General features: G+C 38.6%; 1 protein-coding gene across 1 annotated transcript in view; it reads left to right on the forward strand.

Moving 5' to 3' along the window:
* NEXMIF (neurite extension and migration factor) overlaps window positions 1-14,714 on the forward strand; it is a 38,103-nt gene extending 23,389 nt beyond the window's left edge. Inside the window, exons 2-5 of the mRNA XM_045994678.1 lie at window positions 4,351-4,437; window positions 8,375-8,500; window positions 9,188-13,559; window positions 14,152-14,714. Of these exons, the coding sequence (XP_045850634.1) occupies window positions 8,422-8,500; window positions 9,188-13,559; window positions 14,152-14,245 (4,545 nt within the window). The 5' untranslated portion in view covers window positions 4,351-4,437; window positions 8,375-8,421 and the 3' untranslated portion in view covers window positions 14,246-14,714. The remainder of the gene's footprint in view (window positions 1-4,350; window positions 4,438-8,374; window positions 8,501-9,187; window positions 13,560-14,151) is intronic.
* The last annotated feature ends 2,192 nt before the right edge of the window (window positions 14,715-16,906 follow it).

Raw genomic sequence — 16,906 nt, forward strand, 5'->3', positions numbered from 1 at the left:
AGTTGCCTCTTTGTTTTGTTGACTGATTCCTTTGCTGTGCAAAAGCTTTTTATCTTCTTTTTATTATGTTATGTTAGTCGCCATACAGTACATCATTAGTTTTTGATGTAGTGTTCCATGATTCTTTGTTTCTGTATAACACCCTGTGCTCCATGTGATCTGTGCCCTCCGTAATACCCATTACCAGACCCACCCATTCCCCACCCCCATCCCTTCTAAAACCCTCACCCTGAAGATAAAGAAGCTTTTTATCTTGATGAAGTCCCAAAAATACATTTTTGCATTCGTTTCCCTTACCTTTGGAGACACATCTTGAAAGAAGTTGCTGTGGTCAATGTTGAAGAGGTTACTGCCTATGTTCTCCTCTAGGATTTTGATAGATTCCTGTCTCACATTGAGGTCTTTCATCCTTTTAGAGTTTATCTTTGTGTATGATGTAAGAGAATGGTCGAGTTTCATTCTTCTGTGTATAACTGTCCAATTTTCCCAGCTCAATTTATTGAAGAGAATTTTTTCATTGACTATTTTTTTCCTGCTTTGTTGAAGATTAGTTGTAGAGTTGAGGGTCCGTATCTGGACTCTCTATTCCATTCCATTGATCTATGTGTCCATTTTTGTGCCAATGCCATGCTGTCTTGGTGATCACAGCTTTGTTATACAGCATGAAATCAGGCAATGTGATACCTCCAGCTTTGTTTACACTGTTGGTTGGGAATTCAAGTTTACACTGTTGGTGGGAATGCAAGTTAGTACAGCCGCTTTGGAAAGCAGTATGGAGGTTCCTCAAAAAGTTAAAAATAGAGCTACCCTCTAACCCAGCAATTACACTACTGGGTATTTACCCCAAAGATACAGATGTAGTGAAAAGAAGAAACACATGCACCCCAATGTTCATAGCAGCAATGTCCACAATAGCCAAATTGTGGAAGGAGCCGAGATGTCCTTCAACAGACGAATGGATAAAGAAGATGTGATCCATATATACAATGGAATATTACTCAGCCGTCAGAAAGGATGAATACCCACTATTTGCATTGACATGTGTGGAATTAGAGGGGATTACGCTAAGTGAAATAAGTCAAGCAGAAAAAGATAATTATCATATGGTTTCAGTTATATGTGGAACATAAAGAATAGCATGGAGGACATTAGAAGGAAAGGAAAGAGGGGAAATCAGAGAGGGAGACAAACCATGAGAGACTCTGGAGTCTGGGAAACAACCAGAGGGTTTCAGAGGGGTGGTGTGAGGGGGGGCATGGGTTAGCCCACTGATAGGTATTTAGGAGGGCATGTATTGCAGTGAGCACTGGGTGTTATATGCAAACAATGAATCATGGAACACTACATCAAAAACTAATGATGTACTATATGGTGACTAACATAACATAATATAAATAAATAAATAAATAAATTTTAAAATTTTAAAAATAATAAAATTCAATTAACGGGATAGATTAGTAGTAAGAAAAGAGGTTAGAAAAAGAGAGAGAAAGTAAGCGGGAGAAGGCCTAAAAATAAAATTAACTTGCAAAGGCAAAGGTACTCAGATGTGCCCATGAAATGGAGCTACCTATGGTCTAAAAGTTTAGAAATTAAAACTAGTAAGGAGGTTGACTATTCCTGACTTGAGTGCATGAGTACCTCTGTTTGTTTCTTTCTAACTCTACTTCAAGTCTTATTGAATATTGGGTTTTATGGCATTGGCTTAGAGCTTTAACATAGACAATGCATTTTTACATACTTTCTCAATGATTTATGGTCTTACGCACTTGCTCTTTTTGGAAATCTCTTTAGAGTGATGTCCCAAAGGATGGTGCAGATAATAGGTGGGTAATGGAGAGGGCACGTTTTGCATGGAGCACTGGGTGTTGTGCAAAAAGAACGAATACTGTTACGCTGAAAAAATAAATAAAATGAGAAAAAAAAAAAAGAATAATAGGTGAAGGGAGAAAAGAAAAGTCGGAGAAGAGACCCCCAAGTGTTGAGCCTCTGTTCTAGGACAAAAATGCAGTCACTATAGGTACTCTGCAGGAGCCTGACAGCAAAGAAGCCCTCCCCCCAGATTGGTGGCTGCCAAAAATGAAGGCATGTGGAATATACAGAGCCCTGTCACCACCAGCAGCACCCTATTTGCTATCTCTGATAGGATTGGGGGTCGGAATGTACAAAAATCAGAGGAACACAGGAAGGGACAGGAGATGGAAGACAGTAAAGATTTCCCTCAGATATACATTATAGGCTCATCTCAGAATCATACAAAACTTAAATCAGAACTCTTCCTTTGTGTGGATTTTTTTCTTGCACATGTAATTTTAATCTCAAAAAAATTAAATAAATTTTAATTTTTAAAAAGCTAGATGAGCCCTTAAATATAATCTAATTCAATTCCCTTAATGTATAGCTAATAATATTTAGTACCAGAGAGGGGAAGGAGTTTGCCTGAGGACACCCAACTAGTAAGTGGTTGTACAGCATACAACACTCTGTAAGAGTTGTTTTGTGTATATCTTTTGAGTTTGGAATCTTTATAATGAGAGATGAAATAGATTTATACTATACTTTTGAGTTATATAGAATTCTTTAGTTTAACTGTGATTATCTTTTTTTCATCCATCTCTCACCCTTAATATTTTTAAACTCACATGGCTCCTAATTTAAGCATGTTTTCTGTACTTAAAAGCATCATACTTCCATATTTCTAACCTAGTATCTTGAAATCCTGGCAAGTATAGAAAATGGAATTAGCTAAGCAACATTATGGATAAAAGTGTGTTCTCTGGACTATTGCTGATTCTGTCATCCATCATACTGACTGAAATTGAATTGGGAAGTCAGACTAGACAGAGTTTGGTGAGGCTAGCCCGGAAACCTTCTCCGGACCTGTTTGCTACAGCAATACCATCTCCTTGCTCCATTTCAGTCCCTAACTAAACTTGTAGATTCCCCATCTATAACAACTTGCTGGTCAGTTTCCTCCTTTTCAGTATGACAGCTAAGACCCTTGACAGCTTCCTTATCTATGTTGGACCTGATGATTGGACTTACTGCTTACATTATTTTATTCTTATGAAGATACTGGCACCTGTATTTCTGAGGCTACTCTGGCCTGGAATCCAGCAATCTCTAATGCTCCTTTCACAAACATCTGTTAATTCCTTGATCTCTCCCTTCTCTGCATATGCTGACTCCTACCCCCTTACCTCCCACATTTATTTTCCAAACACACCTCTATAATATAACTCAAATATAACATCTTCCCATTCCTATTTTCTCCTCCTTAATTCAATTTTCTTGACTTCTTACACCTTAACATTGTCTCCTAACCTATTTCCCTACCTCTCTGATTCTCCTACTCTCACTGGTCCTAATGTCCTACTCAAAACCATTCAGTGTCTTCCTGAATTAAGATTGAGGTGGCCTCCACAGTAAAGCTCTTTTCAGTTATATCTTCTTGTGTATACCTAATTTTTTAGCCAAATGCTTACTATTCACTGAATTTTCCCCCATATTTTTCTGTGATTCAACATAAGTGTCTAACCAACTTTTACAGAGTACATACAATGTGCTAAGCACTATGTATGAGCTACACCCTGTGGAGGTGAAGGGAGCTAAGTCTATTGAGGGAATCAGATATAAAGAGGTCATGTTTATATAAGGTGATCAAGACAAAGATCAATGTTGTTTGGGAATGCAGAGAAGATACTAATTTTGTTTGGGTGGGGAGAATCAAGGAAGGTATCAAGAAAAAAATTGATCAGGGAATAGAAAAGGGAGGTGAAAGGAAGGCTGGAAGGGGAAAGAATAGAAGGCATAGGGGAAGGGACGAGGGTGGGGAAAACATTCCAGATAGAGAGAATATCAAGTGCAAGATACTTGGAAACAAAAAATAATCTATCATATTAAGGGGGGCAGAGATAGCTAGAATATTTAGAAATATAAAGAGAGGTAAATAGAATGAAAGGAGAACATAGCTTGAGAGCTTGAGGATTGATTGAGAGGGGTGTTATATTCAAGTCAAAGCAGAAATATTTAAGGCAAGTTGTCAGACCTATTAATTCTGAAGCAGTTGTTTAGAGGATAAACTAGAGTGGGTAGAGACTCATGGCATTTCATGAAGTTCCTTCAGTCTGGGAAGTCTTTCTTCTATACTTCCCCATCTTCACCTCCTGAAAGACCATCCATGAAGGTCCATCTCAAATGCTGTTGCTACTGGTAAAGCTTTCTCTGATTCCCCTCCTCTCTAGAAGTGGAAGAGTTCTCTCCATTTGGAACTCCTGTAAAATTTTTTGCTTCTCTTTCAGTGTATTATACATTAATTAGAATTTGTTTATGGCTTTCTTCCCCCAATAGACGCTGAGAGCCTTGAGAACAAGGATGTAGTTTCATCCACCTGTCTTTTCCACTGCAGTGCCTGGTACACTACCATTACCACAAAAGGTACCTAGTCAATTTGTTGAATTGATTTAAACTGGTATCTTGAAGATCAGCACTACTCAAACCCCAAAGATTATCTTATCCCAGGTCCATAGACAGTAACATGATTTACTTTCTTGCCTTGCTTTTTTTTTTTTTTTCCAGAAGTCAGGGACAGCACAAATGCCAGGGCTGGTCACTTGGACTCTGAGATCTGAGGCTTAAAGAACTTTGGAGAGGAACATAGCAGCTGACTGGGGCAGGATATATGAGACCCCTTTCAGGCCCAACTGAGGGGAAGGAAAGTTAGGCAGGGTTGCTTTTCCAGTTTAATTGAACATTTCCTTGCTTCGAAATACCAGTCTCCATGCTAATGTTATTCCATTGCCATTACACTGCATGGTTTACCATGATCAGCAAAGCAAATTTTTGTACATAATTCCAAAAGTGCTAATCAATTTTAGCTCAAAATAGATTTTTAAAGCCCCACAAAATTTGTTGTTCCAAAATGTTGAACAATGGGGAAAAGCTAAAGCAAACCAAGAACTGTTTGTATTACTACTATACAAAATTATAATCCCTCTCCCAAATCCTTTTTTATAAGCAGCCAGGTTATAAATAAATAAAAATATGGGAAAATATTTGATTTAAGTTGTCTCAAAGCTGAGCGTTGAAAAGATATGGAAAAGGACCATGGTTTAGCCTTTTAACTCTGCAGAACAGGATCAAATAATTGATAATCATTAAGTTTAGTATCTATAATAGTTTTCCCTTTTGAAGAAAATGTGAATCTACTAGAGCTAATCCTACAAGATAATTATAAGTACAAAATGAGACAACATCTATAACCATATCCAGCCTAGCACCTGGTGGGTATTCATTCATTCTCTTACTCTCCCCTTTCCAACTCATGAAGCTCCCATACCCCAATCCACGTCTTCTTTATTTCATGCCAAAGTGTTTTTCTTCTATTCTCAAACCTTTATGATTCCCTTTAAATTAGAACCATAAATCCTGGGTACCTGATCAGTTTTCTATTAGAGGAAAATTATGTTCTTAGAAATATAATACCCCAGAGAAAACTTACAATGGCACTAACACATCCCCTGACATAGTGTTCTTGTCTTGTGTGACAACATTGGATAATTATTGACACTTAAATATATTGCTCCTGCATATATTTTATGGTATATTAATTTTTACTAATAATTAGTTAATAAATTAACTTGTCTGAAGCAACTGTCTTTATTTTATTACCTGAAAGAGGGTGAAAGTATAAATCAATAACATGTGAAAACTTATATTTCTACATCTTTGTTTTGGTCAGGGGTTGGAAGTGGTAAGATTTATAGAGAAGGCATTTTGTGTTTTAAGAAAAAAACACTTGGTCTCTTAGTCAGGATACTTGAGTTTCTGTCATAGATTCCTATTATGTTATTTTGTGACCTTATTTTATATATTTTTTTCTGTGCCTTGGTCTTCCTGGTGATAAAAATAGACTTCCTTGTAATTAGCCTTAGGCATAAGGGACAATAAAGCACTAAATGGTTGAAATCCACAAATAATTTGACCTTTTTCAAGTCCTGCCAAGATGGAGTTAGTGAACGGGAGATGTTAAGGAAGAGTAAAATGATACCTGAAGTTCAGTTGAGTTTGCTTTTGTTTTAATTTGTTTTGTTTTGTTTTAGAGAGAGCATGCATGAGCAGGGTGGCACAGAGGGAGAGAGAAAGAGAGAATTTAAATGAGTTCCACACCCAGCATGGAACTAGATGCCGGGCTTCATCTCATGACCCTGAGATCATGACCTGAGCTGAAATCAAGAGTTAGACACTTAACCGACTGAGCCACCCAGGCACCCTCCAATAGAGTTTCTTTTTTCTTTTTTTAAATTTCTTTTTTTATTTTTATATATATATATAGAGAGAGAGCACAAGCAGCGGGAGCAGCAGGCAGAGGGAGATGGAAATGCAGGCTTCCCTACTGAGCAAGGAGCCCAATGCAGGGCTCAATCCCAGGACCCTGGGATAACACAAGCTGAAGGCAGACACGACTGAACCACCCAGGAGCCCCTCCACTGAGTTTCTTAAAAAAAAATTTCACAGAGGAATCCATGATACTAGTATGATTCCATCTGACCCATATGATTCTATATGAAGCACAGGCTCAATCAACTGATCTGTATATTCAGTTCCACCACAAATGAGCCCTTCTTGCCAAGGGATGGGGACTTTGGATTTGCTAGCCACTCCTCTCCACTTTTTAGAAATCCCCAGCCCTTCTTTTTGTGTAAATACAAGTAAGCATATCTTACTCCTTTCCCTGCGGTTTATTGACTACTCTCAAGTCAGGTCATGTATAAAATGAGAAGAAAGTTTGGCAATTCTGACATATAAATGTTCCAGAAAACTCAGGACTATCTGACATTTTTAAAACTGGGTGGTTGCCCAATACAGACTTCTTACTTTACAGGTAAAGAAATAGGTAAAATATCATAGAGATATGAATCATGTAAAATTCTCCTTACTGCTTCTTGTTTCATCAAATTTGTACCTACCTTTTATGGTTTATTCATGTAATAGGATAAGTAAGTATACATTTGAGATATTTCTAATAGCTGCTTGGCCATCAGCAGTCTCTCCTTTTTTTTAAAAAGATTTATTTATTTATTTGAGGGAGAGAGAGGCACATTGAGAGGGAGAGAGAGAATCCTCAAACAAATTTCCTGCTAAGCACAGTGGCCAACGTGTGGCTTGATCCCAGGACCCTGAAATCATGAACTGAGCCAAAATCAAGAGTTGAACACTTAACCAAGTGAGCCACCCCGGCACCCTGAAGTCTGTGTTTTTAATACAGGGATGGATATTTTGCTGAGAAGAAGGTCTAGGAAAAAGGGGGGCTATAATAAATAAAGATTTATATGTCTACCACATGTTGTGATGGCATGTGGTAGACAACTCCATTTCAGGTGGCCTTGTTTTCTATTGTTTTTCATATACCTACCACCCAGGTAGGTGGGCAGGAGAAAAGGGGCTATAGATAGGTATTCTATGCCCTAAAAATACCAGGTGATGTAGGGACCTTTTCAGAAATTTCAGATTTTCTTTGTAGCAAAATTTTAAAATCCTGCTGGGTTCAGAGGAATATTTGTCAATAAAAGAGTTAAGGTCACGAAAGTTGAGAAACCGAGAAAGAAATTCTCTACCTCTTTCCATCCTTAGCAGTCAAATTTTAAGACAGAGAGAGAGAGAAAAGCTGAATGTGATGTGTATGTGTGTGTATGTATGAATTGCCTTGTTTTTGAAGAGTTTTAGATCATCTGAAGTGGAAATGAGGCAAACAGAAATAAACCCAATCACTACATGCATACATTTGTTATCTCAGGTCACTCTGGACTTCATTTTGAATCCTTTCTAACTGGATGGCCATGAATAGGTTAAATACATTCTTATCTGGAAGAAGGTGTAAGTTTGCCTGCTTCTTCAGATTTCCATTATGAGTAGTATGATAGCCTAGAGAGGATAGAAGTACTTAGGATGTTTGAATGAATTATAAGTTTAAAATTGAAATAAGATAAAAACAGAGAGGGAGGCAAACCATAACATACTGTACAGTTAAGAGAAGAAACAGGGTGGATGGAGGGAGGTGGGTGGGAGATGGGCTACGTGGGCAACGGGTGTTAAAGACGGCACTTGTTGGGTATTATATGTATGTGATGAAACACTAAATTCTACTCCTGAAACCAATACTACACTATATTTTAACTAACTTGAATTTAAATAAAATTTTAAAAACTGATTTATATAGTGAGTATAAACAATGAAACAAACAAAAAAAAAACCAATAGAAACAAAGTCTGGAAATGTAAATTCCAGTGAGCCTTTTAAGACCTCTCTAACTGAAATAACCTTAAAACAGAGAAAAATACATTAATGACTAACATTATATATTTAAAATGTGCAGGTTGAACAGCATTTGGACTTGGAATGAAACAATAAGAGGTTACATTCATGGATAACCAACAAGATAAGGCTGTTGTTGCCTCAGCCAATGGAGAAAACACTCTGATTAATGGGGTCAAAGAAAATGGTAAGAGAATTTAATTATAGTATATACTATCTCTCCTAGTAGTCCTTTGTTATTACTGTAGATTTTTTGTATCCACAAAACAGACACTTGAGGCAGGTTAAGTCTAGGATGCATCTGAGATTGATATTAATCCTAAATTTTATTCCACCAAATTTCTAACTGGGATAGAAAAGTCTGTAAGGGTTATCCAATCCAGACACTTTGCTCTTGCAAATCATCTCTGTCAGATGAATACTTGAGTTCCTCAGAATTCATAGTGAATTAGAAATATGCTCTGATATGTGGCTTGGAACATCTAAATACAGAGGAGCTTCCAGAATAGAAGTCTGAATGATTGGACTAAGCTTTATAGCTCAAAACCACAACTATCCCACCTGATCATTTTCCCACCCTGAAAACCTTGACTTTCCAATTAATCAAGCAGACCAATTATCTCCTTATTCCGAAGAGAACTCTGTGTCTAAAGAAAAAGCTTACTCTAAAGAAATACTAATTTTCACTTGGTTGAATGTTCAATATAAAATCAGGGTTATTCTTTAACTTTGTAGTTTTTAGTTTAAAGCCAGAGAAGTTGAGCCTTAGCTTATATAAGATCAAGCTTATATAAGCTGATCAAGGGAAACTGATCAAAGGAAAGAGAGTTCATGAGTGTGGTCTAAGATGATCATTTCTTTACCTTTTCTCCAGATTCAGAGGACCAGGATGTGACAATAAAGTCATTGGGAGCTCTAGAAGCAACTGCACCAATCCAGCCTATACCCGTGGTTCAAAAAGAGACCCTGATGTATCCCAGGGGTCTCCTGCCTCTGCCTTCTAAGAAACCTTGTATGCAGAACCCTCCATCTCCTTTGGGGCTAATTGAAGCACCTGAGCATGCTGCTAATAGTGCTTCTGTGAATGCCATTTCTCTTACATCTGGTGTTGCAAAAAGCCTGCATACATGGTCACTGCCCAATGAGTGTGAGAAAGCTCCATTTGCCATAATGGAGCCTGCAAGCATGTCAGCTCTGAATGGGGACTGCCTCATGCAGCCAAGCCGGACTTGTTTGGGCTGCTTCATGGAATCCAAGGATGCAGTAGATCCTGAGCCTGGGATCAGTCTGAAAGTTGGTGATCTAAATAAGGATTATGAAACCTGTGCAGTTTCTGATATAGGGATTCAGTGTATTAATGCTGGAGAAAACATGAAATATGGAGAGCAGCTGCTCTCAGACCAGCTCCTAGGCTTTCCTCTGCACAAATCAAGGGCAGGAGAAAAACGGGAAGCTGAGAAGTCTGACATCGACTTGGAGGATCCAGCTCAGAAAAGTTATTATGAGGCATTATTGTTAGACAAGTGTAATACGGAAGAGGCTTTGCTGGCAAATTCCAATCAAGATTGGGGTTACTTTGAGACTTTCATTAGTGAGAGTAAGATTGAACTACTTGACCTCTGTTCCAAAAATGAGCTGTCTGTCAACTTATTCTCTGAAGAAGATGTGGATAACTACATGTTTGATGATGATGAGTCAACGCTGGGCAGTGACGTCTGTTCCTTGAAAATTCGATATGAGTCCTTCCAAGACAATGTTAGAGACAAGACCACCCTTCTAATGCAGGAGGATGCCCAATTCAACTTTTTCCCCAGTGTATTTACTACCTGCCCCAAGCGAGAGTCTAAGAGTGGGGTCCTGAAGCAGAACAGTGATCTTTCCCAGTTCAAGGCCCCTGATGTGAATATCATCTGGGGGGAGGAAGATAGAAACTTGGACAAGAAGAAAGGCAAAGAAGAGGGACAGGAAGACAAGGGTATAGAGAAAAAGGATGAAAAGGATAATGGAGAAAAATCAGCCTTAAATAAACCATGCAGTGGGACTGAAGTAGGGCAATTTAAGAATCCAAAGCACAGCCATCTTGCCAATTCCTTGGAGGCATCGGGGAATTTCAGTGATGACAGTTCCTTCATTGAGGTCTCTTATGATGCCATGGGGGAGATCAAGGACTGTAGCCGCTATATGGCTCGGGACACTAATCCTGGCAGCACCTCCTCCCAGCAGAACTATGGGCTGCGAGCCAAGAGAAAAGTCAGGTACAGTGAAGATTATCTATATGATGTTGACTCACTAGAAGGTGAAAAAGTAAATGAGAGGAAGGAATGGCTGCCAGGTGGTTCCAAAGAGGAAGATGATGATGAATGGTGTCCCAAAAAGAGAAGAAAAGTAACCCGTAAGGAGCCTCCTGTTATTATCAAATATATCATCATCAATCGCTTTAAAGGTGAGAAAAATATGCTGGTGAAGTTGGGTAGGGTAGATTCCAGTGAGACAACAGTTAATTTAAGTGAGAATCAGCTCAATAAATATGCCAAGCTGGCCCCCTTGAAGGGCTTCTGGCAGAAGAAGAAAAAACAGAGAAACAACAACACCGACTCCAACAAGATACCCTTATGCCAAAAACAAAACTTTGAAACAGGTAGCTTTGAGGTGTCATTCCTGCCACCTGCTCGCAAACGAAAATCTAAACTTGGCAATAGGCACAGGATTCAAAGAATCCCATCTGTGGAAACTTCAGCAAGTGGTAAGCAGATTTCATTCTGTAGTGATCAGAGGCAAGGTAGTACTCGTAAAGAAGATGGAGGCCTGAAAGGTACAGTGAAGTCAGCACCTTTAGCTGTCCCCAGCTGCGCAAGTGGATCACATTTAAATGATGTTACAGGCCCTGACTCAGTGAAAGTCAAAGCCCAAGATGCAGGATTTAAGGGACCAGAGAGGAAAGTGCTCAACAAAATCAAATTTAAAAGTGAAGCCAGGTTAAAATCTAAGAAAATCAAAGCTGGGCAAGAAAACAAGCCAAGTGTTCAAATCAGCCCTCTTTTGGAAGATCAACGCTCTACGGCTGATTTAAAGAATGAAGATATTCCTGGGACCTCAAACAATTCTCATCTATCTGAATTTCATGAGGCAAAAGTTGTTAAGGATTCTACTTTCTTACCAACCACCTGCTCTTCTGAAATGCCTTTATCATCTGCTAACGTTGCCACCAATATACCTGTTATCCCTGGAGGGTATCTGCAGACATTGTTAGATGCTTCTGATTTGTCAAATAATACTGGTATATCATACTTTGCTCACCATTCTCCAGAGCAAAATGAAGGCAGCCTCAATCAAACAGAAAAATCTTTTGTGCCTCTCCAGCCTTCCCAGGACTGTGTGCTTTCCTCACCCTCTGAGTCTGAGCTGCAGCAATCATCCCAAAACTTCAAAATAGAATCAAGCAACTATGGAAATATGTGGCCCAACAAGCCTACTTCTGGCGCCCAGGAATTCATGGCTGAAGTCTCAAGGGAGATAGCTCCAACCCAATCTAATGAATTTGGAGTCTCCCAAGTAGTCTCCATGGAAAATAACCTCACAGTTACAACATACAATCGAATCTGCCTCAATAGTGGTGGCAGTAATTGCAACAAGGTCCTGTATGCCTCTGCGCAAGACACTCAACTCCCATCTGATGACTCTTATCAATTATGTCACTTTAATAATGGAGAGATATGCTTTCCTTTCCAGCAGGGCCCAGCCAATATGGATGATGACCGGCTCTTTAGCTTTGATTCAATGGCTCCACTCTCTGTCAACTCAAGCAATTATTGCTCCTTAAGCTTGAAATCCTGTGAAAAAGATGGTGACGATGATATTACTGATGATTTCCTGGCCCACTGCAGCCCCAAGCTGGTGATCCAGCAGAGCATTGATGAGATAACACCATTAAAGGAGTCCACCGACCTCCTGGATATCTCCAACTTCACTCCTGACAAATTCCGCCACTCATCTCTCTCAGAGATGTCTCCACCTGACACCCCCAGTCTTTCACCTCAAATTACCAGATGTGAGAATATCAAGACACTAGCAACACTGAAGGGGTTCCAAGAGGGTGTCCCAGGACCATTGAGCAGTATGGAGAAAATCAAGTGGGACTGCAGTACCCTTTCACGGCAGGTCCAAGTGGATGATGGATTTACTTTAAATAACCATCAGTTTCAGTTCCATATGTTCAATGATGAGGATTCTGTCAGCCTGCTCCAAAAAACTCCTTGCCTATCAACGCTTAATGATCCATCTGGTCAAATGAGTACTAACATCAAAATGTCAAAATCAAGAAAGAAAAGTTCACCCAACAAGAGTGGGGCTATGAACCAGAGCTCTTCTCAGAAAAACACCAGGAAAAAATCTCTCAAAGCCAACAACAAAGGGATTGAAAAGCCATCTGGCAAACCCTCCCGCCAGACCCCTAAATCAACAAAGAAAGGGAAATATATGGCTGCAATCAACGGGGAGAAAATGCAAATTGGCATTGGCCGTGGGGGAGGCCAAATCAACAACGTATCTTCCACAGGGAAGACATTGGCTGAATGTATCCAACATGGTAGCCCTGTGGCCTCCATGAAGATGCCAAGTCAAAAGGGACTTTCTGGAGATTGGACTTTGGGGAAAGACAGTAGCCCTGTCTGGAGTGACCTGAACATGGGAACCAACACCAATAACCTCCTTGATGATGATCAACGAGAATTTCAGGAGCCTTCCTATATCTTGTCCAACATTGCCTCTGGTATGGCAGATGTACAGAGATTCATGATGGCCTCCATAGAGCCCCTTTGGGAACCCATGGAGCGCCACGGAGACCCCAACATATTTTACTCCCCAGAGTCTAATAGCCTAAAATTAAAAACCCTCAAAATATTGGCTGGGACACCACAGGAATCTAAGAAAAAGGTCAACAGTGGGTCCCCAGGAGCCACTAAGAATCACAGGTCCATCAAGGGTGTGAGTAAAAGCAATGGGAAAGCAGCGATAGGTGATCCTGGTCGTGCAAACATACATGGTTATGAGGACTCTCGCTCTGCCTTCTTTGATAAAAAGTATAATAACCCGAGCACTTTAGGCAATAATGGACCAACACACAAAAAGTTATATCGTCACAAATCCAGCTCCAAGGCCCTGAGAGATGAGAAGTGTAAGGGAAAGTGCATGGAGCGAGAACAGGTCCACAAGGATGAGGCTGGGACAGCTTCTTTTGAAAAACTGAGGTAATACTGCACCAAAATGGCTGAGATGGTATACCCTTAGCTTTCCTACTACCTGCTAAGTCCACAGTCCCTCATTTTTTCCTTCTTGAAAGCAAAAGTTTGCATGAAAGAAACTGTCCCATTCCCTTCTTTTTCAAATTAAAAAGAAAAAAAGTGCATGAAAATCCCTATACCTTTAAGCCACCCCCAAAATTGGGCAATTTTGTTGTGGCTTAGCTAGGGATAAACTCTAACGAGACTACTTTTTCTGCTATTCAGCATTAGTTTTTACTAATTGAGAAAATAGAACTAAAACATGCTCTTGAATGATTTTGGGAAGGGAAGGGCTTTGCAGGAAAAAACATTTTGAACAACAGAATCAAAAAGTTATATAGACAAAAGGGCAAGATCATTTAAGCAAAAAGAGCATAATTGGAAAACAAAACCTCATCGTGTGGCAATTAGGAGTGCTTTCTAGTGCCCCCGTATCTATATCTCTTTCTGCATCATACAGCATTTAGTATGATGTAAACAAATTTAGGTTGTATGATCCCTTTTTGGGACATACACTAAAGCTAACTAAGGTGGCATAAATTGTTTGGTTTTTCTGCAGGGATTCCGACTACAATCTCCTAAAAGCAGAAACAGCATTTTGGGTTTTACCTGTGTTTGAAGAAGAAACTCACATTTTCCAGAAAGACATTTGATGTTTGTGTTTTATTTCTTTCAAAATATGCCTTGTGGTATGTATGTTGACATGTAAGTGCTTAAAGAAAAGAATTTTGAAGTGTGGGAATAAGTCTTTGGAAGCAAACTTTAATCTAATGTTCTATGTAAAAGACTTCAAAAGTCATACAGTTGCACAAGTAGTTTATGCACTATTTACCCAAGGAAGAAAAGGAAAACATTGTGCCAAACTACAAACAAGTGACTGTATTGTATATATTTTTACTTCTATATCAACATTTGGTTGTGAGTATTTGGGGATCTTGTCCCTGTTGATTTATTAGAAACATTCCAGTGATTCTTGCTATTAACCACCCCCACTTATGTGGATAGCACCTATAGATCACAGTGGAAAAATATGTTGTGTTACACAATTTACCAAAACTTAAAGGATACTGTTTGAAATGTGCCAAATTTCCTTACCTCATCTCACAGATTCACTCCACAGTTTAAAGCTCCTTAATGGATGGATATATATATATATATATATATATATATATATATATATATGCATACATACATTATTTTGAAATTTTAAACTCTGCTGTCCTGTGTGGAAACATACAATTAAATAAGGCACAATAAAGTTTTGTTTGTTCCATTGTCTAACAGTTCAATTGTTGAGAAAGTCTGGAAGTCACAACAGCTAAGTCCATCAGGGACCTACTATATGCATTTACAGAACCTTTTACAAGGAAACAAAACAGCTGCTTTAAAGTTTGTTTTCTAAAAGCAAAATCTGTAGCTGAAAATTATTTAAAGTGGAAAGTTATATTGCTGATACTTTATATCTCAGTTTTATATATTTTATAATAGTCTGGGATAAATTATAAAATAGTTATAAAATCAACACTAATGACAAATGAAGTACATAGATTGCTTTTATTTAAGTAGTTTCATAAATGTTTTGTCAAAAGTGCATTTCATATCATGGCTTTAGTGTTCTTTCAATGTTTAATCTTGCAATGCCAATGTCACATAAAGAAAATGTTAAGGCATCTCAGTTCAACTCTTATGAGTTATGTATACATATTAGCTAAGCTGAACAATTTGTGGTAACAACTAATCAGGGCCATATATACTTAGTCTGAGGATGACTAGTATTTGATGCCAAACACTAAACAAATTTCAATTTTTATATACATTTTTGAAATCAAATTTTTATTCTGCCCTTCCCCCTTTTGTCTTTAAAGTTCACAGCTCCAACACTACTAGTGTTGCTTTTTCTTCCCCTTTATTCACCACTTGACTTCTAACATTTGATCTATTTTCCTTGCACAGTTGAAGGCCCGTGTGTCTGATGACTGATGCATTATGGCACAGATGAGATAATGGATGTAAAAGCGCTTTGTAGATCGTAAAGTGCTATACAGATATAGGGGATTGATATTATTAATGTTGTTGGTTGTTGTCGTTGTTACTCTTACTATTCTTACTAATACTGTTACTAACCTATTAACTTGTGAATATATAGGCTGTGGGTGGGAGGGTGGAGAATAAGTGGGTGGGGGAAAGGGAAACTTAAAAAAAAGGAAGATGTTTCAAAAGGAAAAATTTAAGCAAAATATAAACCTACCTAGTCATTGCCACCTAAATATATTCACAAACAGAAAAGTAACATTTGAAAGTAGTCAGAGAGAAATGGAAGGAAGCCTGTCACATATATAAGTACATACACTTTCCAGTCCATGATTCCTTTCACCAGCCTGCTCTACTACTTATAACTAGGTAGTAAAATGAACAAGCCTGTGTTTTTGGTGGTGTGATTGTGTGTCTCTGTGGGAATGAGTGGGTGAGGAGCATTTTGTGAGGTTGCTTCAGGCCTATTCCTAGGCTTTGATGCTCTGTGTGTGGTGAGTCTTCGAAAATTACTTAATGGAAAGGCACGAGATGAAACATGTCTCCTACTCTACAGCTGCCATCCAGAATGGAAAACAATCAGACTGGAACACTTTCTTCTATTTCTCCACTCTGAGAGCTAGCTGTTTATGCTTAATGCTATGCCTGGTTCTTAGGAAATTGATTTTGTTTTATTTTTGTTTTTTGTTTGTTTGTTTGTTCAGTTTTGCAGCTACTTTAGGTTTAGAATCACCAACTCTACCTGTATTATGATCCCCAAGACTCCAGACCTCAAAGTCACTTACAGGAATGGAGTGCTCTCTATGTAATTAAAAGGTGGCAATTAAAGAAATAAAGAAAATGTTCCATGGATACAATGTGCTTTATAAAAAAAAATGGGAGGAGTTGTCCCAGTTTTTCTCAGTTCAGCTGTGGAAAATGGGGTGGGGGTGGGGTAGAAGGACAACCTGAAACTTTCAGAAACAGTTTCCTTGTCAGAACTTGCTATCACAAGTCCTTTGGAAATGGATACTCTTTCTGTTGCTCCTATGGAGCCCATTAGGGACCAATTGTAGGGCATGGTTCATCCCTTTCTCCAAAGAGAATTGACATGTTAAAGTACCAGTTTTAATGGCCTACTACAGTACATTATACGTTTTTTACATATGTGTCAGTGACTTGTAATCAATCACTTTGTACTAAAACATAACAAGAAACTAAACTTGATTAATGAATAATAGGACAATGCAGAAGATGCTTGTTCTCTTAATTTCACTTAATATCCTCTCAGTACATTGTGTTCT

This window comes from Meles meles, chromosome X (assembly GCF_922984935.1).
Source record: "Meles meles chromosome X, mMelMel3.1 paternal haplotype, whole genome shotgun sequence".
In the NCBI taxonomy this organism is placed as follows: Eukaryota; Metazoa; Chordata; class Mammalia; order Carnivora; family Mustelidae; genus Meles; species Meles meles.